The sequence below is a fragment of the Theropithecus gelada genome, chromosome 2 (assembly GCF_003255815.1).
Source record: "Theropithecus gelada isolate Dixy chromosome 2, Tgel_1.0, whole genome shotgun sequence".
NCBI classification, from domain to species: Eukaryota; Metazoa; Chordata; class Mammalia; order Primates; family Cercopithecidae; genus Theropithecus; species Theropithecus gelada.
The window spans coordinates 25,753,461-25,777,582 of NC_037669.1; the positions used below are offsets into that span (position 1 = coordinate 25,753,461).

At 34.1% G+C, this 24,122-nt stretch overlaps 1 protein-coding gene across 22 annotated transcripts in view; it reads right to left on the bottom strand.

The window, feature by feature from the left end:
• CBLB (Cbl proto-oncogene B) overlaps positions 1-24,122 on the bottom strand; it is a 214,407-nt gene that overhangs the window by 37,804 nt on the left and 152,481 nt on the right. For all 22 annotated transcript variants that reach the window (XR_003118095.1, XR_003118094.1, XR_003118093.1 and 19 more), the window contains 3 exons: positions 11,121-11,306; positions 9,240-9,605; positions 672-766 (listed from right to left, as the gene is read on the bottom strand). Coding sequence is in view for 19 of the 22 variants with exons in the window: in XM_025375667.1 (XP_025231452.1) it covers positions 672-766; positions 9,240-9,605; positions 11,121-11,306 (647 nt within the window). In the remaining 3 variants the exon portion in view is untranslated. The remainder of the gene's footprint in view (positions 1-671; positions 767-9,239; positions 9,606-11,120; positions 11,307-24,122) is intronic.

Consider the following 24,122-nt stretch of genomic DNA (forward strand, 5'->3'; position numbering starts at 1 on the left):
GAATTGGGCTATCCAGTTTATCCTGGTTTAACTTGGGAAGATACCAATGGGAGATATCTAGTGTGCCTCTGCGGCCCCATTTTTCAAATGAGATACCCACTTATCTCATTTTACTAGCCCTAAACCCACTGATACTAAATCTCCGATCATATGAGATGATCAGTTTCTCTTTCAGTTGTCCAGCTCTGAGGCAAAGCTAGAGCAATGGAGAAGAGGAGAGGAATATGAAAAACTCCAACAGAGTAATCAAAAGGACTTGGTAGCTGAATGGATGTGAGAAATGAAAAAACTGGTAGAACCAAAGATTCTTTTATGATATCAAACTGGAAAGCTGAGATAAAATGGGTTACCTCTGAGGAGGAGAGGTAAATTTGAAGGGATACCTCATTGTGCTACTCTATCCTCTTTGATGCAAGGAATACTTAGCTTTCTCTCCCTGTTGCTCTATGTGTAACCTCAAGAGTTAGGTAAGTCTCATAGATGTTGTGGTTACCAGCAAAGTATCGGGAAGGATCTTAATTTATGGTAAGTTAGTTTGTAAATACAGCTGGCTGTTCACTATCAATGACTTTCTATTCGTCGTGTAGTGTCTGTATTGAGAACCTCTCAAAACCACTCTTTACCATATCTTGATGCACAGACAAGTGATCTCCAAATTCAACAAAACTCACTTTATGCTAGGGAGGAGGGTGGTAACTGGAGGAGGAGGAGAAAGCCGGGGAGGAACGTCATATTCTTCACTTCCAAGATGACCATTGGAAAAGACCTGAAAGTAAATCAAATGGTTAGTTTCCAAGAATTTAACTTCTGAAGGACCTTACAGCAATAGCTGCTCTTAGGTAACCTACCATTTTGAAGACAATGTGTAAGTTCAGTATATTTAAACAAGCGAAATGTCATACAATTTATTCAGGAGTCAGTAGCACCACACTGATGAGTCACCACCGCCTAAAGTGACTCAAGGTTATACAAAAAATAAAAATGTTACACCATGATTCTTAAACACTGAGAGGTAATACTATAATTTATATAAATCACATACAGATATTATTGGCTAAATAGGTAAATAATAAAATTCACCAACTATGATCAGGTTTTATTGAAAAGTTAGCATTCTCTATAAGGGGTAAAGAAAAAAGCAGCACTGATGTTATTCTTTTTTTAATTCCTTCCAAATTAAATTGCTCTAAATTATATTTCTCCATGGTGAACGGAACATTCTTAAACTTTCTGATAAAACAGTACATTAATATAATCAGAAGTGCCTTTGTTCTTTCATGGTTGAAGCTTCTGCGCTAAAGATAACTAGAGACCTGTTCTGGCTTTCCAAGTGCAGGCAAATTTAAACAAAATTTTCAGTTAGTGAACATACAAACCACAATTTCTAACTTGCTCATATGGGACCATCCAAAGCCAGCGTTCAATTACTCTGAATTAGGGAATTCTGGTGTTTAGATTTCTGTTACACTATAGGAAATGTCTGAAAAACTGTTATTTGTTTCTACTACAATTTGAAATTACAGCAACTTAAAAGTGGGGGGTTATGAGAGGATCATTTTGCAGAAACATATTCACAAGAAAAGACTGAACACATTTTAAGACCTGTAAGCAATCATTAGATTTTTATCATGGAGTTCCTTTGTAAACTCTTATTAATTCATATTTATTAGGTAGACTGATGGTGGGGCTAAATGCAAGTGAAGTAATTTGAACAGCGATGGATAATTCAATTGAGGACTTAACAATTACTTTTCTCCATCACATTTCTAAAATGATGTTGAAGCTTTAGAATATAAAATTGAAAAGGTCATACTCTTACCTATCAACTTAAAATAAGAAAAGAAACAAGTTTAAAGAACACATTTGAAATTCATCAGCGTGTGTATTTCAGAGCTACAAAGCTGATCCTAAGCTTTAGTACCAATTTCTCTTTTTTCATGTTTCCCCTCATTAGACTCAATATACTGTAGCCACACCATGACAAAATATTACCTTTAAATAAAATGATTTTATCCTGGGCTTTTGACTGTGGCCAAATAACAGAATAAGGCAAAGTGTTCTGAAGTGTGCCAGAAAGAAGAAATTTCCTAACAGACATTAATCATTTTGAAGTTTAATAAAATCCTTTAACATAAAAAAAGGTCTTTTAACTGACAAATACACAAATGCTCATTGTAATATTGAGCTTTGGAAGTCATTCTTCATTGGAATTCTTTGCATGCTGCAGGAATAGATACAATGTAAGATATCTGCAGTCAAATTTCCTTAATTCATGTCACAAATACATATAAAACTCATTTGGGAAAATGTAATGTGAATTTTATATGCAATAGTTTGTTATTTGAGGACAAATCATCCAACATAGATAGATGCTTAATAAAATTTCAGCAACAATAAAATAAAAGACAGATATGGGAATAATAGTTTCAGTTGTATTGGTTCTAATTTAACAATAAACCAACCATAATTTTATAATCAGAACACTGTGAATATATCTTTCAAAAATACCAATACACTCAAACATTTACTGGTATTGAAATTGCTTTCATCTTGCACACTAGGTAAATGAGAATAAAATACTAATAACAGAGCTTGCATATTTTTATGTACTACTATTCAATTTCATGAAGAGAAGTCATACAGGCAATGATGGCTATCACTAGTAAGACCACAAAGTACAATTAATGAGGTAACTTACTCTTGGAGGGCAATATCTAAGAAAATTAAATGACTTGTTCCTAATTTTTTGAAACAATCCATTAATCTGCTTTAAAATGCAAATGGCACTTTTTCTAACTGTTTCAGAAATACCATTTGTTACTGACGTATAGTAACTAAAGGATTTCTAGAGCCACTGAAAGGCTGTAGTGTCTTTTCTGAACCATTCATTTGATGTTTGGCATCTGATAATATTTTGCTCGTGCTCTGTGTACTTACATTGCGTCAAGGAGAATTTAGGCCACGCTGGGCCTCTTTCAGGACAAAAACTCTTATTACTCCTTTACCATTTTACAGCATATGCCTTATGGTGCTTTATACACAGTAGGGCTGAAATGAATATTGACTGCTGATTGGCTTAGATGTACTTATTAACGGAGGTATTAACTAGTGAAATGACTTTCCTTAGGTTTAGCTGAAAGAAACTCATTATTACTGAAATACTCTCAGCAAATATGTGTATATATACACACACATAAATATATATACATACATACATACACACACACACACATATATAATTTGTTTAATGGCTGTTATTCCTGCAAACTGTTCATAAATATGTACTGAGAGTTGACAATATGCCTAATACGAAACTTGGAATTCTGTATAGTTCTTTCCTAATTATTAGATTGAGACAGCAAAGGACTTAAATGTGCAGGTACTTTATAAAGTGATGATCATGTTTCTGTTCATCTAAAATGGCTGTTTATATTTATGGATAGTGGCTAAAGGACAAGATTTAACATTATGTAATTCTGAATTTCATGTTCTCACCTGCAACCATTTCATTACACCAGAAAATCATTTTAGCTGCCACTACCTGAGTGAGTACAATAAATCACAACTTTGGGGGCTAAAAATAAATACTTTATATATTTTCAAGATATCTAAAAAACCTGTTTGCAAATGGTAAAAAAAAACTGTAGTTCTTCAAGTGTACAGACTGATAGTATCAACTGAAGCAGTTCACACTGAAACCTCACTGAATCCTCAACTAAGAAACATCTTTTCATCCTCTGCATTCTTAGCTCACTGTCCCAAATCTATCACAATTGCATTGGAAATGCTACCAATTTAAATCTTCTAAATTCACAATTCTAATCCTAGTATTCCTCTGCCAGAAAAGAAAACTTTAAATGTTCTTTCCTGCCTACCAAATTATGATTACTTAATGTAGAATTCAAGATACTTCATAATTGGTTTCAACTTACCTTGCCATGGTCTTACCTCACCTGCCCACTCTTTTTATGCTATAGGCCATCCAAAACTGACTATATTATCACTAAACATATTCTCCCACCTCCATGCTATTCCTTTCTGTAATAACCACAAAAACAACAGCTGCCAGTCTTTTAATGTCTATAGCCAGTGACCCTCTTGCATGAAGCTTTCTTTATTACTTTTTCAGTCCTGCATCTTGGAATTTTTGTTCTTCTTGGGGATCCCACACATTTTCTGGATGCTTCTTATATGCCTTACCTCTTAATCACATGCCTGTCTCATCCTGACTAGCTTTTCTGTGCTTTATTCCTCTTTGTAATCCCCAGAGTGTCTTGAACATGCTAGGTACTCATATAGCTGAATTAGGTAATGAGGTTGAAGAAATAAGAAAACAATAGCGGAAGTGTAGACTTGTGAAAGAAGTATAAACTGGCTTGTATAATTTATTAGAAATCTAGGTTACCTTAGATTAATATTTCTCTAAATGCCTCAAGGTATCATCTAATCCTAAAGTATAAAATGTTTTCTTGTGATTCAGATATTGTTTAAAAACTGAAGATTAAAACATTTGGGACCCTTGAGACACACAGAAAACAATTTTGTGAAAATCTTCGCACAATTAAGAAAAACATTTTTAAAAAATCTTACTAAACACAAGCCTTTTCCCGATCCTACACATGTCAACCCCCATGCATGTCAATCCCTACACATGCTACCTCAAAAGTACCCCTGTATTTTGTCCTTCAGCATCAGACTGGACATGAAACCAGTACACACAGAGGACTGATTTTCTGAAAGACAGCCCTCGAAATTTATAGATAACTTTAAGGTCATTAATATAAACATTTGCCTCTCCACCAAAAGTACAACAAGCCACAACTGCAAAAAGGGAAATCATTTGATGTATTTATCTTACAACGTCTTCAAAAAATTATCATACAAAGGTCATCTTTAGAACAATGTCACTGTAAGTAACATGACCAGTTAAAGATAGTTTTATCACAAAAGAAACAGCAGTATTCTTACTGGCTCAAGAGAACAAATAATGACAGTTGGGTACAATGTTGATATCTGGAAATAAGTAGATACATTTCAAGTTTCTAGTCATATTTTAATATACTTTGGTAGAACTATTTTCCTCAGATAATTAAAACAAACCACCAACAGTAAATATCTAGCCAACAAGATGTCTATTAAGGAACAGCTTTATAAGGTGACTAAAATCTAAGACTTTCAGAGAATGGAAACAATGCTATAGGACAGAAATCTCTTGCCAATAAAGTCAGATAAATAAACTTAATGACTCTTAGCCTGTAGATCCATATTTAAAAAGTACTACCTTGACTAGCTTTTGATTATGCCAGGTACGAGGGGAAGAGTAAAGGGAGTAAATGAATGTCACAAAAAATTCTTATACCTCATTTTAACTATGAGCTAGAAGAATTTTTTCCTCAGAGCTCTCTACAATTACCAAATGGAGTAATTAGAGCTTAATTTATTCCCATTTCCCCTACCATTCACTGTTCTAGTTACAACGCAAACAGAAAAGGCAAATGGTTCTATTGGATGATGAGAACTGACATACTGACAGGACGAGTAATGAAGGGAAGCGAGTCCTCGCCCATCGACAGGGTATTGACTTTTATAAATTCCTGTGTGTTCCACATGTAATAATTAGTTTTCACTTCAATTTTTAGTACTTATCTACATTTTCTTATCTCTAAAATGGGAAGATGCTATTAAATTTGAAGCTTTGCCTCTAATGAAAACTACTAAACCTAAGCGGCAGTTTTTGATTTGACCAAAAAAAAAAAAAAATGTATTTGCTTACATTAGGGGGCCTGATGAATTATGTGAACAATAAAACAGCCTCCAAATATCTAAATCTCCACACTTTTTATCCCAATGATAAAGTAAGACAAAACAAAATGGTACTATTAGGTATGAAGGGTGAAAATATGTTGTTAATATCTACTATTTTCATTAAAAATCTTAGTCCTTTTATAAAATAAAAATATCTCCCCTTTCTCTTCACTCGCTCTCTTTTTCCTATTGTATATGATCTACATATTTAAAATGACTACTCTTCTGCAGAGGAAAAAAATCTACTTTAAACATGAAAACTATGCAAGATACACAAAAACCTGTCCATTTGTAACCCCTTGCATATCATGGCCATATTCTTCCTCCACCTTTTCTCTCCTGGCCTACAGCTGCCTACACTCAAACCCAAGCACATATACTCCTTTTTCTCTACCACTGGCTTTAGCGTTAGATTACTAGCACCAAGTAAGTATTATATTATAAGCTTAACCAAGTTATAACTTGGTTATTGAGTGCCTACCAAACATTCATTAGGAACTATGCTAAATAAAAGAAAAAAGGAGTGAAACAAAGATGTTTTGGTTTATAAAACAGACAACTATTTTGAATAAAAATGCCAAGTGTTACAACTTATTCTGACACTCTATGTCCAGCTGTTATTTTTGTTTTTATTCCTGAACCAAGCGGTATAGAAATTCAGATAGTTGGAAGCTAACTATTATCCTAGATACCAGGTATTATTATTATTCCATTTTATATAAAGGAATAAAATAAAGTTCCACTTTATTTATAAGGAAAATAAGTGAGGTTGGAGACAAAGATGAAGTAAGTTGCCATATACACAAAGCCAGTACATTCTAGAGCAGAAAGTGAAATCCAGGCCTGATTTCAGAGCCTGGTAACAAACTCCAACCCAGGATCACAGAAACTGAGAATTATAGGATCCTAAGTGATTATGTCAGTTGTTAGTTGAAGCCAACCTCTTAAGTCTCCCAACAATGAAATGAGAGAGGAATTAGGCCTTTTCTACTTCATGTAAGTTCTGGTAAGCCCTATGATCTAATGAAGTGAAACCATTTTTTCCTTTATAATGGTAATAAAAGAGGAGACATGGTCTGTTTTATAGTTTTGTGGCATTCAATGAATCAAGTTCTTCTTTACAGTTCACTCCAGAAGTTAAACTAGGTTGAAATTAGAAATCTGAGAAGTCTAATTTTGGTTGAAACACCAAATCTAAGAGTAACATGAGATTAACTTGAGGATATTACCATTGCAATATAAAGACACACAATATATGAGATTAGACCTTAGGGAATCTTAATGAAAATTATTTAGAGAGAACTAAGCAGTAAAGTTTAGTTTTCAATAAGAGACAAAATTTTCAGTCAGTCTTCTCTGTTATACTAATCTGCATCAATGACCACAACATGGAAGTTCACAGAGAAATTTTTAAAGAAATGTTCTTATAACTGAACTCACAATTAATATTTCATAACTAAAGTTAATAAAATACAGTATCTCATACTAATAACCTAAGAAACTGTCACCCCAATTTTTGCAACTGTAACATTTCTTAAAAATATTATCAGCCAGCTTTCTAGAGCTTAGGAGGGTAAATTTATAACAGCATTAAAACTAGAACACGTTATCTAAAAGAACCCTGAAACAAGATATCTTCAATGAAATGGCTATGACAACTATTATATTTCAAGTACTTTTGAAGTCCATTTAGAAAATAAATTATAACACGCTTCTGAGATATAACTAGGTAATTACAACTTCTTCTAACACTCTTCCCAAGATAAGTGTGATCACATATGAATAAAAAGTTAAGGCTAAAGGGGGAAAAAAAAAAACAACACTGAAAATTTTTGGAAATGAATGGCAGGTCCTTCCAATCAGCATTCTAGGTTGTGGAAAAACTCTTTTGAGGATGAGCTTCCCACTGACAGAGATCACTATAAAATTGATTTTATTAGTATGTTCTCTTACATTTACATTATATTTAGATGACCCTAAGGAAACTTTTAGAGATCCTCATATTTATAATAAATGAGACTGAAGGTACCAAGTTGAGTCACCAGCAAAGAGTCACAGCAAACTGCCACCACTCCTTGCCTTTGTTTTGAATGCAGTGCTACTGAGTTGTGATTCTTCCTTTCCTGGCTACCTCACATCACTGAGGTTAAATATTGTCATACAAAGTGTTCATTATCACTGTACCTCCACACGCAGAGGAGCTGAGTGCAAGTCACGCTTCTTCCTTGTATCCTGAATGTTATAAGATGAACTCACCAACTTTAACCATTATTTTGAAGGACTAGACTACTTCTGTAAAATATCAATTTAAGGTCTACAGAGATGAGATCACTTTAATATTACAGTCTTCAGAAGAGCCAAGGCCTCCATCAGTAAAGGGAAGATGGCAAGGATCTAATCTCAGAGTCAAAAGCATTCTGGAACCAAATACCAGAAATTGTTACAGTATACCTCTGCCAAGGAACTACCAAGAATACCAAGAATTCTAAAGTAAATGATTTCTGCTGCTGTCTCTTCAGTTTCCTGCACACATAAACTCCTTCCTGGACATATAAATGATAGTGGTAACATCCTTCAAGTGAGAAGTCAACAAGGGTGAGAATCTCTCAGTTTTAGGGGAAAAGAACTTGATTTTTAAGAGTGAACTTGGTTTAGTGTTTTTGAGTATATGGGAAGTTCATTTTACCTGGCTGCCTAATGTGTACTGTCCCAGGCAACAATAACTAACTCCAGCAACGGATTTATGACATGTACAGTAACACGACTTGTAAAAATTGGATGGAACTAAAACAGTTTGTAAAAAATACAGTGCTGACCAGGCGCAGTGGCTCACAACTGTAATCCCAGCACTTTTGGGAGGCTGAGGCGGGAGGATCACCTGAGCTCAAGAGTTCAAGACCAGTCTGGCCAACATGGTGAAACCCCATCTCTACTAAAAATACAAAAATTAGCCAGGTGTGGTGGCAGATGCCTGCAATCCCAGCTACTCGGGAGGCTGAGGCAGGAGAATCGCTTGAACCAGGGAGACAGAGGTTGCAGTGAGCCAAGATCACGCCATTGCACTCGAGTCTGGGGGACAAGAGCGAGGCTTCGTCTCAAAAAAAAAAAAAAATGCAGTGCTGATTATACCACCACTAAGTTGTTAATAGAAGAAATTTTTGGCAAATGAAATAAGGGAAGGTGAAATAAATCTCTGGCAAATTGTCTAGTGTCTTCACATTAAAATTAAATCATTACTTAGAACCTCCTGACTTCTCTTAAGTTCAAATTTTAATGAGCTTCTGATTATTTATAACTTGGGGATAATTAAAGACTTGCAGGGAGGTGCCATGCTAGGCAAAAAAAAAAAAAAAAACTTCCCAACCTTTTATGCTACTGACCATCAGAAGCATTTATAAGCAGATTCTCTAGCTTCTGCTTTGCGTATTTCTTACCTTAGCTCCTTCTAAAGGCAAATCATGGCGTCTGTGTTTCCTCATAAGCACTGGGTCAGAGCCCACTCTACTGTGCCTTCCATTCACATTTGAACTCGCTGTGATTCCAGGTTTTGGAGAGCCCTCTCCTAGGAGTCGACATCCCACAAGCTGATTAGTCCCAAACACATCCCGAGGGCACCATGCTTCAAGAGGCATTGGTGGGTCTCTGGAAGGCACGCTTTCCACATGATGGATGTGTCTACTCAGTCTATTGTCTGGTGGGATTGGGGGAGGTCTTTCAGGTGGTGGTGGAGGAGGATCTCTTAAGGGAGGAGGTGGTGCTGGGAGTGGTTTATCTTGTTTTCTCACCATGCAAGGAGAAGACTAAAGAAACAGAAGAGAGAGAAAACAAACTAAAAGTTGTACCATGCATTGAAATAACTTTCAAACATGTATTATTACTTTAATTTTCTAAGCAAACAAGGAGTTTTACTAGATTCCTGTGCCATCTTTTAATAAGTTTCTTATATTACCAGTTAATGAAATTTAAATGAGAATAAAAAACTCATAAATACATTTCATTAGGATTTAAAAAAAAACAGAAATGAGTACATAAATCCAAATGTTAAGTTATAGAAATGATACAGAAACAAGTAGATCAAAATCATATGATGACTTTGACATAAAATGTCAATAATTTATTTGCACATTTCTATGATTTAGGTGAGACGAGAGAAGCTGTCACTGTTCTAGTTTTTTTAAAGAGCAACTTGATTTGTAGTATTTGTAATATTTTTAGAAGATTAAAAGCTTTTTCTTTATTTTTGTTTTCATCAGTGTGATACAGCATAACTGATATGGGGGCAAATGTGCTCTGCTTCTTTATCAGTTATTACCAGAATAGTAAAAGATCACAAACAACAGAGCAGCACTACATATCAAATTACTTCAATTTTATGAATTCTTACAGTATTTTAAAAGATCAGGCTGATTCTTACATAGAAATATAAAGGTATAGATCAATGAATTGAATGTGTATGCTTTTCATAGCTTTTGACTTTTATTCACATGGTTAATCTGATGATTGATTTGTAATTTTAATGTTAGAAAGTAGCAGAGAAAAAAGGAATCTGTTGTGTTTACATAATTCTAAATGATATTCTAATAATGTGTGATCTTAAAACCAAGTTAACTGGTAATACAGGAAAATCAAACACTACTAAATATATTGTGCTTCCAACAAATTTTAGAGAACAGAGCATGTTACCAAATAAAATTAATTTTAAAAATTTTATACTTATCAAATTTGAAGAAAAAATCCACACAATAAAATAAATTGTAGGCTTAACTGTAGAGTAAGAATTATGTCTTTAATATTAAACAGTAATATAATTACTTTGCAAATATTGCAATTCAGTGTAATTAATTTCCCGAGGTTTAAAAACTACATATAATTCTCTCTTCTGAGTCACCTTGAAACAAGGGTGATAATTTGTCACACCTTAAGCCCTTATGCAAATATACTCCCATCACATTTTTCTTGTCATGGCACTATAAAAATGAGTGCAGAATATCATTTGATAACAGCATGCAAATTATTTCAATGCATATAATGACTTTTTAAATCTATTTTACAAAATAACCATACTTACTCTGCTACTTATTTTGGTAAATCATGGGGCTACAGACATATGCTCTCTCTGCAAAAATTACGTGTAACTTTTATAGTAATAAAACAAGAAACACGAACATGTGCTCACCATAAACTTAATGAGAAACTCATCAAACTTGTTCACAATTAAGAGCACAAAAAATATGAGTAATGGAATTTAGAAGAATCTGAACAATCAATAATTGTCTTACAAAATTTTATCTGTGTTTCTAATAAAATTGATCTACCTTTGGTGAACCCGTTGGGCTGCCACAGGGAGATCTAACTATGCCTTTCTGAATTAGATCCAGGCGAGGAGGCACTGGTGGCAGGCTTAGATGTGGGATCTGGAGTGGGTCAGGCTGTGGCTTTCTTCTCTGGGCAAGGGGAGAGGATCCTGGTGATGTGACTGGTGAGTTCTGCCTGTCAGTGCACTAGAACAGAAAAAGAGAAAGATGCCGCTGTTTATTAGCTGTGCAGAGTGTTCTCTGTTCTTAAAGAACACATTTGGTTGGAAGAAGGTTTCTGGCACCATACATTTGTTAAAATGAATTCCCTTAGTTTACCCTGATTAACAGAAGCAAATAGTTCACATTGTCCCTCAAGGGTAGTATTACAAAAAGAACAGATTGATAAGTTTTTCTTACATATTGCAGAAAGGGGCTAAGAAAAAAGAACAGCAAAAGTATAATATAAAGACAATCAAATGCAGATATTCTTCAAGAAACCCATCTATATTTTCTGAGGAAGCCAGAAACACATAATACAATAATGCACATTGCTCTTGGATCTCTATATTATAAATTTTTTTGCTCGTCCTTTGTACATTCTAATAGTTAGCTATTGCTTTGTTCCAAACATGCATCTTGTACATAGTCTATTTTCCTGCAAACCAATGAAATCAGGTGGGGTTTTAAAAAAAATTGTATGTTTAAAATAAACAGGTTTAAGCCCATTTTTTTTTTCCTTAATACTACACATAGAAAAGATTCTCAAGTTAAACATTTTTCTTGAAACACAATGAACTATATCTAGGAAAGTCTGTCTGTACTTCTGGCAAAAACTGATTAAGTTTCTGTTACTACAAGTTTTCCATATTGTCTGGTAGATAAAGTAGCATCAAAAAGCCAGTAAGTATTTCAATTTGTATGTAACGCTTCCTATTGCATAAGGTTGTGTGTTTGTGTGTGTGTGTGTGTCTATGTGTTTTAATGCAGCATAACCTGATTTCTATTTGTTCTAAAAGCCATATAGTTAATCAAGTAGCCTTAACAGGATAAACAATATTCTGTTCTAAAATACTGGGCAGTTTCCTTTTCAAGTCTAAGTTACTAGCTCTTTCAAGATTTAGGCTTACTTTTTACAACACTATCTATCATGCTTTGATATTGTTCTGTTTCTGAATGTTAGTATTTATAGAGTTTTAAACTTATTTGTAAGCCTTTTCCTACTAACGTTACTTACCTTTGTACGAATTGCTGATGTCATCACTTGACAATTTAATATGAACTCAGCAGCTTTATCATTTAGTCTGTCTTTAACTGAGATAATAGATTTGTGTTCACATTCACACTGTTACTCTGTATAAGGCTTTTGTTAATTAACTAAAATCCATACTTTATTCAGATTTTCTTAGTTTATACCCAATGTCCTTTTTCTTCTCCAGGATCTCATGCAGGACACTATCTTAGTTTTTATTATTACGTCTCCCTACTCTCCTTTTGGCTCTGACAGTTTCTCAGACATCCATTGTTTTGGATGACTTTGCCAGTTTTGTAGAGTACTGGTTAGAGATTATACAGAATGTTCCTTTACTGGGATTTGTCTAATTTTTAAAAATAATTAGCCTGGGGTTAAAAGTTTTGAGGAGTAGGACCACGGAAGTAAAGTGTCATTCTGACCACATCATATCAAGGATCCATGCTATCAACATGATTCATCACTGCTGTTGTTGACCTTAATTACCTGACTTGGTATTGTTTATCAGACTTCTTCACTGTTAAGTTTCTTTCTTTTTTCTCCTCCTTCCCATAGTATACGATTTGCAAGGAAGTCACTGCACAGCCCACATTTATATAGTTGGAAATTTATGCATCCTTTGTAAAGACTTTTTAAAAATAAATCTGAGGCCAGCCCTGGTGGCTGATGCCTGTAATACCAGCACTTTGGGAGGCCAAGGCAATAGCCTGGGCAACACAGTAAGACCTCCTCTTTACTAATCTTTTATTTTTTTTAATTAGAAGGGTCTGGTGGTACACGCCTCCAGTCCCCCTACTCAAGAGGTTGAGGCAGGAGGATTCTTTGAGCCCAGGAGTTTGACTTTACAGTAAGCTATATCGTACCGCTGCACTCCAGCCTGGGCAACAGAGCAAGACCCTGTCTCTAAAAAAACAATAAAATAAATAAATCTGGGTAGCTAAACAGAAGACCATACCTCCGATATGCCTGAATATTGTCATGACATTACTAAACTGCAAAGTCTTTGTCTCTGTTGGTGCCGAATAACATAATCATTCAATAAAATTCAACATAATTTTACATTACAATTTTAAGAAACATTTCTTTTTAAAAAATTAGTGATTCTTTTTCATACCTTTTAGCTTGGTTATGGTAAGTCGAAAAAATTCAATTGTCACTGAAGGAGAAAATAAAGAATCTCTATAGTCACAAACTGACTTTAGTATAGTCAGTGATTCTTAACTAAAGAACAGTTCTACCCAGAAAGTCACAGGCCTCACATGTTCCATAAATTTGAACCTTCTGGAGCAAAACTAATCCCAAAGTCATCATAGATCAGAAAAAATTCCTCATGTAAAGCTATTTGCATCACAGAATCTTGACACTGTAGATCAGCAATTGTCACAGGACAACTAATTCTCCAACATTCCTATTAGAATAAATTATATTCTCTGAGAACTAGAAAAGCTGTTGCCTGAGAAAAATGCTTTGTTGATATGGCTACTATCCTTTACAAAGAAGAATCAAGAAGCAAACCTATCAACACTGTTTCTAGCCCAAATAATATATTTTTATATATATATAGAAAGAATGCATAGTTCTTTAGTTACTTGCAAAGACACTTTTCAGTGCTAGATGCAGACACTGCAAAGACTGCTGAATGAGACCTGTGCTCTTCCAAGCACTTTTCTTCTGCAAATATTTTCCCACTTCTCTCATTTACTGTAACAGGACACAGAATTGTGATAGAGTTAACAGCCCATCATCAGTATTAGAACTTGACTTTCACCCTAGAGTGGATTAATTACTAATATTTAAGCAGTTACTAAACTTCTAGCATGTTTAAATAATGGGGTAAACTTGATTTGAAATGTGTTGAAGAGCCTGTTAGATACTGAAAGAGTATAATGAAAATCCTCAGAACAGACATCCAAACCAATGTGTGTGGCAAAGTAATAACCTTGAAATTTTAGATACTTCCAGATGGGCAGACTATCTGAAGCTTTGTGAATGTAACTGGAAGCATACCTTGCTTAGCGCAATTCATACTGTGTTCTGAAGGTGATTATGTACTGTCCTTTTGAAGAATTAATTCATTCTGAAGCAATACAGTATCTGTAAGTTGGCTTAGTTAGAAGGATTTTATGGAGAGTATGTAAAGGACCAAAATATCTTTCACCTTTATTGATTATATCCACTAAACTCACCAAACCTCATTTTCCTGAGTTCTCCTAAATTAGAGTAAAATTCTCACCTAAGAGTACATAATTTAACAATGCTCTTTTGATAGTAATGCATTATTCTTTGCTGAACCTTTTACTATTTTTAAAAACAATTATGCAATTAGCGTGCTGAAGCTTTGCATTAACTTTCTTTGCTGGTAAAATTCAAACACTATGAAGATTTGTAAACATTTTTAGTAGATATTGTTCATATAGAAGGTCATTTTTAATTTATTTGAGTCATCACAAATTGTATTTTTCTTTCCTTCCTATTTGAAAGTCTAAGGAAAAAAGGAAATCTAGCACAACGTTGCACAATCCAGTCCATAATTTAATTTTTTGGATGAGATATTAAAAACTCAGGACATCAAAATTTATCAGCTTGCTTTAAAGAATAAAAAGTCTGCTCTTTTTTATCCTTCTGAAAATAAAAAAAAAAATAGACCAATTCAATGTAGACTGAAATTATTTCTCCTTTAAAAGACAATGCTGTCTTTATGTAATATCTGCATTTTTAATTTTTATTTTTGCATTTTAAAAGACTAAATTCTAGAGTAACAGGCTTTTCCCCTGTACAGGTAATCACCAGGTAATTCAAATGCCTCTATAGCTGGGACCTGAATGTGGGACTTCATCTTTAGTCTACCAGTTCATATCATCCCCTAAACTGACTCCTTATCAGCCATTTCCTCCACCCTTTTCTGGGCCTTCTTCCACAGTTCTAATCCCCAGTTCAATTTACCCAGGCTATTTATCTTTCTCTGCATATGATAGGTGATAAAGAGAGCTGTTGGAGTAAAACAATAACAACAAACAAACACAGAACCAATCCCCTGGCTCAGGTTTAAATCCTAAGACTGTGAACTGTGCTAATTATCACTTACTGATTTGTCCAGTATTCCTCTTAATCACTACTACTTCCATTGTGTATAAAAATGCAGACCAAACACATAAGTATAAAACATCTTGGGTAGAAAAGTAGGAAAGGATTCATTTAAATTCTGAATAATAACAGTTAATATTTTGTTCACATGGATACTCTTGATTAGAAAATGTAAATTTCAAGTATGGCTATCTAACTAAGCTCTAATGCCAACTGGTTATAAAGAACATTTTTTTTTTCATTTGAGTAATCATATAAATAAATGTATAACCTGATTTCAAACCACAGATCTCCTATATTTAAATTTCCTATATTCAAATTTCTTATATTTAAATTTCAGTTATACCATAAAGATGCTATGCAGTCTTGAAAATGTCACCACCTATTGGTATTGTTATCTGTAGATTAAAGAATAAAATTAATCCATTTGACAGGAACATTATGGGTTAATAAAATTAATGCATTATAAAATAAATGCTGATGTAAAACATTTATAAACACGTAAAATAAATGCTGATGTAAAATATTTAATTTTTATTTAGATGAAATGATTAGGAAAATGGATTATTTTGATGTAAAAGGGACAGAATGTAAACTATTATCTCTAAATTTCTAGTCAAAGCTTGCCCATCTACACTGCCAAAAGGTAATTCCATTAAAGTTATTTTTAAACAAAATGCCAATCCGTGTTATTTCTTATTTTGTCCCAGACAATTCCTCCCACTATCAACTCTAAACAATGCAATAGTAACAAAATCAAATATCTAACCAAATAATTAAATTAAGTAAATATGCATTCAAAAGTCAAATAGAAATGCCTCTTGGACTATTTGCTATTATTAGCACTGACCTTTAAAAAAACAAACTTAGAATTTAATTTAACATGATGAGGTTCTTTCTTCTTAACCTACAAAGGGTCTTAAACAAAAAAACAACAAATGATAACAAGAAAAGTAGTTTAAGAATCGGATTAGGCTTATAAGTTTAGGGGTATGCATGTTGTCAAACTGTTTGCCATAAAAAACACGTTTTACTGGTTTTGGCAGTCCTGTCCTTGTATCTTTTCAATTTTCTGTTTATTTCACTTTTTCTCTCTTCATTATAAAGAACATAATTTCACTGCAGGAAATTATAAGGAAATATAAAGATATTTTAAAGAATACCTACATATAGCCATTGGTGATGGTTCCTAATCACATACATAATGTTAAATCTACTTAATGTTTGTTAGCATTATACAGAAAAAAATTAACTGACATTAATTTCTTCATGAATATAATTTTATATATTATATATAATATACTATATTTATATATTATATACATATATTCTTCATGAATATAATTTTAAAGTATGCATATATGGATGTACCAGCATTTACAAAACCATTCCTGTGCAATGAACACTTACACTGTTTTCAAGTTTTCTTTAAAGTAGTATCATAAAGAAATCTTTAACCATATATGTGCTAGTTTTTAAGGAAAGAATCATAGAATTTTTTTGAGCACAAGATTCTAGACATGTAACTGTGTCAAATTTATGAACATTCTTAAGACATTTTTGCTGTCCAGATGGTAAAACCAATTTATTCTCTCACCAGCCATGTGTGATAATTACCATTACACAAAACTCAAAAACAAAGAATATTTTTGTTTGCTCTGATGCTTGATTGTCATTTTAATGGGTCATACCAATGTTTAAATTTGCCCTTTCTTCCTTGACAAATAATTTGAAAGAAATGCAATGTTTGTTGGACATGTGTATTTCTTCTTTGGGTCACTAGCTGCTGCTGCTTTTTTTTTTTTGTCCCCATATCCACTAATTTCCTCTTTGTTGATTTGAATGTGCTCTTTATATATTAGGATAATGAACTTCTTTCTTTTATAATTGCTGTCACTATTTTTTCTGCAGTTTAATTTTTCTGACTTTTTCATGGTAGAGATTTCACCTGTGCTCTTCTGGTTTTCATGTGTTAATGAATGACTAAAGTATCATGTCCTTTTGGGCACTGCTTAAATGAGTTCCTTCTTTGTCACTCCTTCATGTTCATCTCTCTACTCTTAAGCCAAATAAATATAAGTATGGAAAAATTAAGTCATAAAGCATAGAAAGTAGAATGTGAACACAGAATTAACGGTACAGAATTTATTCACAATATCAAAAATCTTTATGTAGCAGTAACTGCAAAAGTTGGGAAAGACAGAAACATCCTTTCAAGTTACAAGACACTGAGTAGTATCATTTCATTCCTTTATCTTGATTTTAGGTCATTCCCACATTTTTCTAGTATTAACTTGTTTCTAAAACTTTATGATAAATTATCTGTTTCAGCTTCTTACCAAATAGAAAGGCTGAGCCAGCCTTGATTCCTTCCTGTATTATCATCACACCAGTGTATTTGTCTAATTAACAATTTCTCTTAAGTTCTCTAGTCCTGGTAACATTGAGAATATCTTTTACAAACTAGAATACTGGTGTTCTAGAAATTTAAAGACCACATTGGATTCTTTTATGTCTACATACTCACCCTTTGCCTTTGGAAATTAATAAATACTATTATTTATTTTTCTGACAAAACGCACAGAATCCTTTTTTAGGATCCACGAGGAACAGAGAAATCCACATTTTCAATCTTTAACAGAAAATCCTGACAGAAAAAAACTCAAGAAGTAAAGTAGTCAAAAGCCCATCTCATTATGTTCAGTAATTACCAATAATAATCGGGGACTCATTCTATTTTAGTCACTGTTCATTTTATCCACATCTTTAAAGAGCCATTTTATAAAAACGTTAATAAGATCCATTATTATGGAAACGGCAAAACATTTGGTAAAAAACTTCAAGCACAGTCAGGCTTATTATAAAAACAGGACAAGAAAAAACCTCTCCAATTACTAATAGGATGAGAGTTCTGACAGTCCCAGAGATAATCAAAGTCAATTTTATAATACTTTTAACAAGATTTTTACTTAATGCATTTCCATATCTGAACAAGGTATATACATGTATTATAATAAGGATGATGAGAAGGACTCAGAGAGTCAGTGTTTTTCTATAAATGAGTGAAAATTAATGAAGGACATTGATAAAACATTTATCATATGATAAAATATTCTAAGTATATTTTACTTGCTACTGTTCTCTTTTTTCGCTTTATTTTGTGAACAAAACAAAAATCAAGAGTATTTAAAATAGTAGCCTACACAGAATATTATTCAGAGAGGGTATATGCTACAAAAATGCTCACACACACACACTCACATATTCATATGTAATTATAGCTTAAGTAAATGACTTTTGTTATCTATTTTGGAGTACCTCCACAGATAATAAACAAAAGCCTATATGAAGAATATTGTGCTAGAGCAACACAATCATTTCCTGCTTACCCACAGTCATACTTCTAGAAGTCTCAACCTATAAGAATTTGGGGAGAAACCCAGAATGAAACAGGAAAGTCCTCTGAAGTAGGAGGAACATTTTTTTTTCCTACTTCTTCCTACAGAAACAGAATGTAGGTACCCTGCTACCTTCCTAAGAATATGGACGTTTGATTTGTGTGTAAAATGAAGCTAACTCAAAGGCCGAATTACTGTCTGTGTTCTACTAGTAAGTTCTGGAAATTTTCAAATTAGAAGCAGTAAAGAAGTGGAGGAAAACAGAAACCTATATACTAAGTAAGAAATGCCAATTGGAATAAGAGCCGATTTTTCTGAGGTCTGGCAGGGAAGTGGTCAACAAAGCTGCCGACAGGTCTCCTTTAAAGTAGTGCAGTCTCACACTTGGGATAACCTCAAGGGCACTGTTCTACTGAAATACTGACCACTGTTAACACAAGTGATGATACTGCTTCTCCTTGAAACACCTTCTTATAAGAGGGACTTGATCTCCTGGCCTATGATCAGCCTCCATAACCTTGAAATTTCTTTAAAGTTTTATATTTTACTTTAAATATTTATACAAATTTTACATCCTGATCCAAATATATGTGTGATTTTAATTTAAATTTATGGTTCTCTTCTCTTTATGCAACCTACCCTTAAATTTTGTAGCAAAATGTAAGCTTCTAGAAATGTGTCGTGTTGACTGTAGTGGCTTCTTATGCCCTTTGGTTCACTCAGTTGCATAACCAATTTTGAGAAGGCAGGGAAGGGTGACATATAATTCAGAAATATTTCCATAAAAACGGCTGAGAAACAAGAACATTCTGAGAATTAAAGGAATAAGTTTCAGTCACTGAAAATAATGGTTTCATGTGAAACCCTTATTGCTCTCCAAATGCCAGCTAAAGCTGGTTCGAACAAGCAATTGCTATTTGGTTACTGTAGTTCTTCACTCTACTTTAGATAATACTTAATCATTTCAACTTAATTACACAGAAAATAAGAACAATGTAACCTTATCTAGATTATTTAATCCTTAAAACAGTGTTTCAGCTGACATGTTGACAAGTTTGTATTTTCTGAGTTTCAAATTTGAAATATGGTTTAACAGTAAATTATTTTAATGTGGTCATGCAATGAAATTATAACTATATAGATGTTAATATGTTAAAGAAATACAAATAATTGCTTGGTAACCAACATAATTTTGGCATCTAATTCTTCCTAACGGAATGATACCGTATCTAAAAGAAAAACTTCCATAGACAACTCAAAAATACAGATAACTGAACTCTTAGAAGCACAGCAATATTTCAGGAGTCTTAAATAACACTAGTATAAAAAATGCGGCCAGGTGTGATGGCTCACACCTGTAATCCTGGCACTTTGGGAGGTTGAGGTGGAAAGATCACTAGAGGCCAGGAGTTCAAGACCACACTGGGCATTAGAATGAGATCCCATCTCTATTAATCTATTTTAAAAATAATATTAGTAACAACTAATACTTAGCATTTTCCATGTGCCAGCACTGTTCTAATGCCTTTTTATATATATGAACTCATTTAATCTTGAAGAGGCAGAGTTTTATGGACCAAGTACTTGAGGGAAGGGGAGTGGAAGGGGTGTTAAATAAAGCAAGGTACATAGATACCAAGTAGGAAAACTAGAAGATGAGCCCAGGCAGTTTGACTCCAAGAGGGTAGCTCTACTTAAGAATATAACAAGTAAGAACAGTGTCACCACTGATCATTTAAACAAAACAAAACAAACAAAACAAAACAAAACCTTCTCAAGGGCCTACTGTGTATCAAGCATCATGCAAAGCTCTGAGAACGAAAAGAAGAATAAAGCATAGTCTGTGTCCTCAAGGAGCTGACAATCTACCAGAGGCAGTGGACTCAAAACTGAGTAAAAGAGTTCAAGTGTTGCTTCTTCTAATATACTATGTATTCAAGTTATTTTTGAGAAATACGTAAAAATGTCTTCAAAGTATCCTAGGACATCATACACCACTTGGATGAGGCAGTTCTTTCTTTTGTTAATCACATGCTAATAAAGAAAATACCACTATTTCATATGAAGAGCTTTTAGAAAATCAGTAAACAGAATGCAAATAAATGAGAAACAACAAACCTGTGACTTTGGATTGCTTACTGTCACTCATGACTCCACCTAAATGTTATGAGAAGGGAGTGGTGAGGACTAGACTATCAGTACTATAGTCAGAGTCATTCTTCTTGGGTAGGATCACCCACGTTGCAGGATGGTTAGTATCTCTGGCCTGTTCTCAATGCCAGCAGTATTTGCCACCCTTTAGTCACTGCGAAAACCAAAAATGTCCCCATATATTACTGAATACCCTCAAGAGGTAAAATTGCCTATAGTTGAGAACCATGTTCTACATTTCCAATGTCTATTTTCATTTTTGTATTTCACTTCTGTTGTAATTTTTGTCCTTACAGCTCCAACACGGACACTAATCCTGTGAGTCAGATTTAAATAGACAACATAAAAAGGCAACACCCTCCTAAAAATAGCTGCAACAACACTGTGATATGTACCCACCCCTCTTTCCTTAGGATCAGGAATACTATGCAGCAGCAGTCTCCAACCTTTTTGGCACCAGGGACTGGTTTCACAGAAGACAATTTTTCCACGAATGGTGGAAGGGAGGGGAAGGGGATGGTTGGGGATGATTCAAAAGTGTTACATTTATTGTGCACATTATTTCTATTATTATTACGTTGTAATATATAATGAAATAATTATACACCTCACCATAATTTAGAATCAGTGGGAGCCCTGAGCTTATTTTCCTTCAACTAGACAGTCCCACCTAGGAATGATGGGAGACAGTGGCAGATCATCAGGCATCAGATTCTCCTAAGGAGCGCACAACCTAGATCCCTCCCATGTGCAGTTCAAAATAGGGTTCATACTACTATGAGAATCTAATGCCACTGCTGATGTGAGAGGGGGCAGAGCTCAGGCAGTAGTGTGAGCTATGGGGAGTGGCTGTGAATACAGATGAAGCTTTGCTCACTAGCCTGTTGCTCACCTCCTGCTGCATAGCCTGGTTCCTAACAAGCCAGAGACTGGTACTGGTCCACGGCCTGGGGTTTGGGGACCCCTGCTTATAGAGGCTTTCTTCACACTCATTAGGAAAAGCAGTATTTAGATGACATGTTAAGTTTTTAACTAGCAAGATGTATTTTAATTGAAGAAGGCAACAAAGGAGAATGCATAAAAAAGAATAACTCCCTTGACTTAAGGTTATACCCATTTTTATTCTAATATGGCCATTCATTAAGATTTTAAATATTATTTTAAGAAAATACAATGTTTAAAACCATAAGAACTAATCTGGGCTCATTCACTAGTTCAGTCTGTCAACATTTTAATTTTATATGTGAATTTTTATTTATTTCAAATGTAAATGTTATGTATTTGGTGATTAATACTGTGAAAAACTGCTAAGATTCCTTCTAATCCTCTGGCAAAATGAAGCAAATCTCTGGGTAGCAACAGATCCTCTTTTTTAGCTGTGATCTGATTGAAGTCAGAGAGAAGGCTGTGATCTTACCCATCACATCCTGAACTTTCTCTGAGCGCTCACATCTGATCTCATTATCCAGGACTCTGACAGCTTGAAAACTCAGGCAACGACATAGACTCAGGCAAAATCAAAAACATATTCTAGTTAGAATCATAAAATACCTTCTATCAAAGAGGGAATCAAAAGGTATGTACTATAGACTTCTAGGTTCTACTGCTTCTGTAAGCATTAGCATTATTAAACACATTTAACTATAAAAGAAGTAATAGAAATACACTATATGTTTAGTATGCTACTATTTATAAACTCCAGCTGTGGGGTATCACCTTGGTAACAGGAATATACAATCAAAGTATGTTTCCATGCTATGATGGAAGCATTACTCATTTAAAGAATGTAACATGCTTAAGACAGGCAGAAACAATTTCACAATATTGTCATCGGCCCACTCATAAAAGAAAAAGATGAGTATTCAAAATGGCAGATAGAAACAATGGAACCATTCTGTTGGACAATCATTGGCAGTCACTCTTTTAACTGACAGAATAAAATGTTGTAAAAATAAATGAGTAAGGCCAGGCATGGTGGCCCATGTCTGTAATCCCAGCACTTTGGGAGGCTGAGGCAGCTGGATCACTTGAGGTTAGGAGCTCGAGACCAGGCTGGCCAACACGGTGAAACCCCGTCTCTACTAAAAATACAAAAATTAGCCAGGCGTGGTGGCAGGCATCTGCAATCCCAGCTACTCGGGAGGCTGAGACAGAATACTTGAACCAGGGAGGCAGAGGTAGCAGTGAACCAAGATAGTGCCACTGCACTCCAGCCTGGGCAATAAAGTGAGACTCCAGCTCTAAATTAATTAACTAGTTAATTAAAAAATGAATGAGTGAATGAATGAAAATGCATGAATGAACGAAGAATGATTTAAAAAATAGAGGGAGAACATACAGGTAGAACTACTGTGTCAAGATGACCGTGTAACATTTGTTTATAACCACTCCTGTAAGAAAAAACTAGACAAAATCTATTGGTTTGATGTTCGGTGTATATATATGTATTAGTATTCAGGTTGGAACAAAGTTTAAAACATGCGTAAGATTAGGTCATTGCCCTAAAGGAACACGTGTGCCGGTGTGTGCATTTATTAGTTCACTTAGTAAATAGTAATTGAGTGCATTTAGGTGCCTGGGAACACAAACACAAGGCACTGTCCCTGGCCTTAAGTGTTAATAATCTAATAGAAAAGATAGTCCTTTAAATAACAATTTACTGTAGCTCCTGATATAGAAGTATATATAAAATACTATGAAAACATAACATCATCACAATATTTTCCAAATTATTCAGAAAGAATTATGCTTGTATCTACATAAAAATTTAGGTTTTATTGAAAATTAAGTGGTATACATTTATGAAATGTTATAAAAGTCACAATCAGTTTAATTGACTAGAGGCAGATGAGTAGACATAAAGACATTTAATTGAAATATAACTCTTTAACTTAAAAACAAATAATTACAAGTGATATACATTTCTAAACTATATAACGGCCACAGGAAAGTATAACAAGATTGTAGTGAAGTAAAGCTTTATTAAATGACACTGCTGACTGCCAAATAAGTTACTGAAGTGTCACTTCTAGGGCAGTAAGGATTCAGATCATCATTCTACTATTTGTGGGGTAAAAAACAGAAAGCATCAATGTAAAAATCTCTCAGTTCCCTTGCAGAAAGCTCACCAGTGTGCCA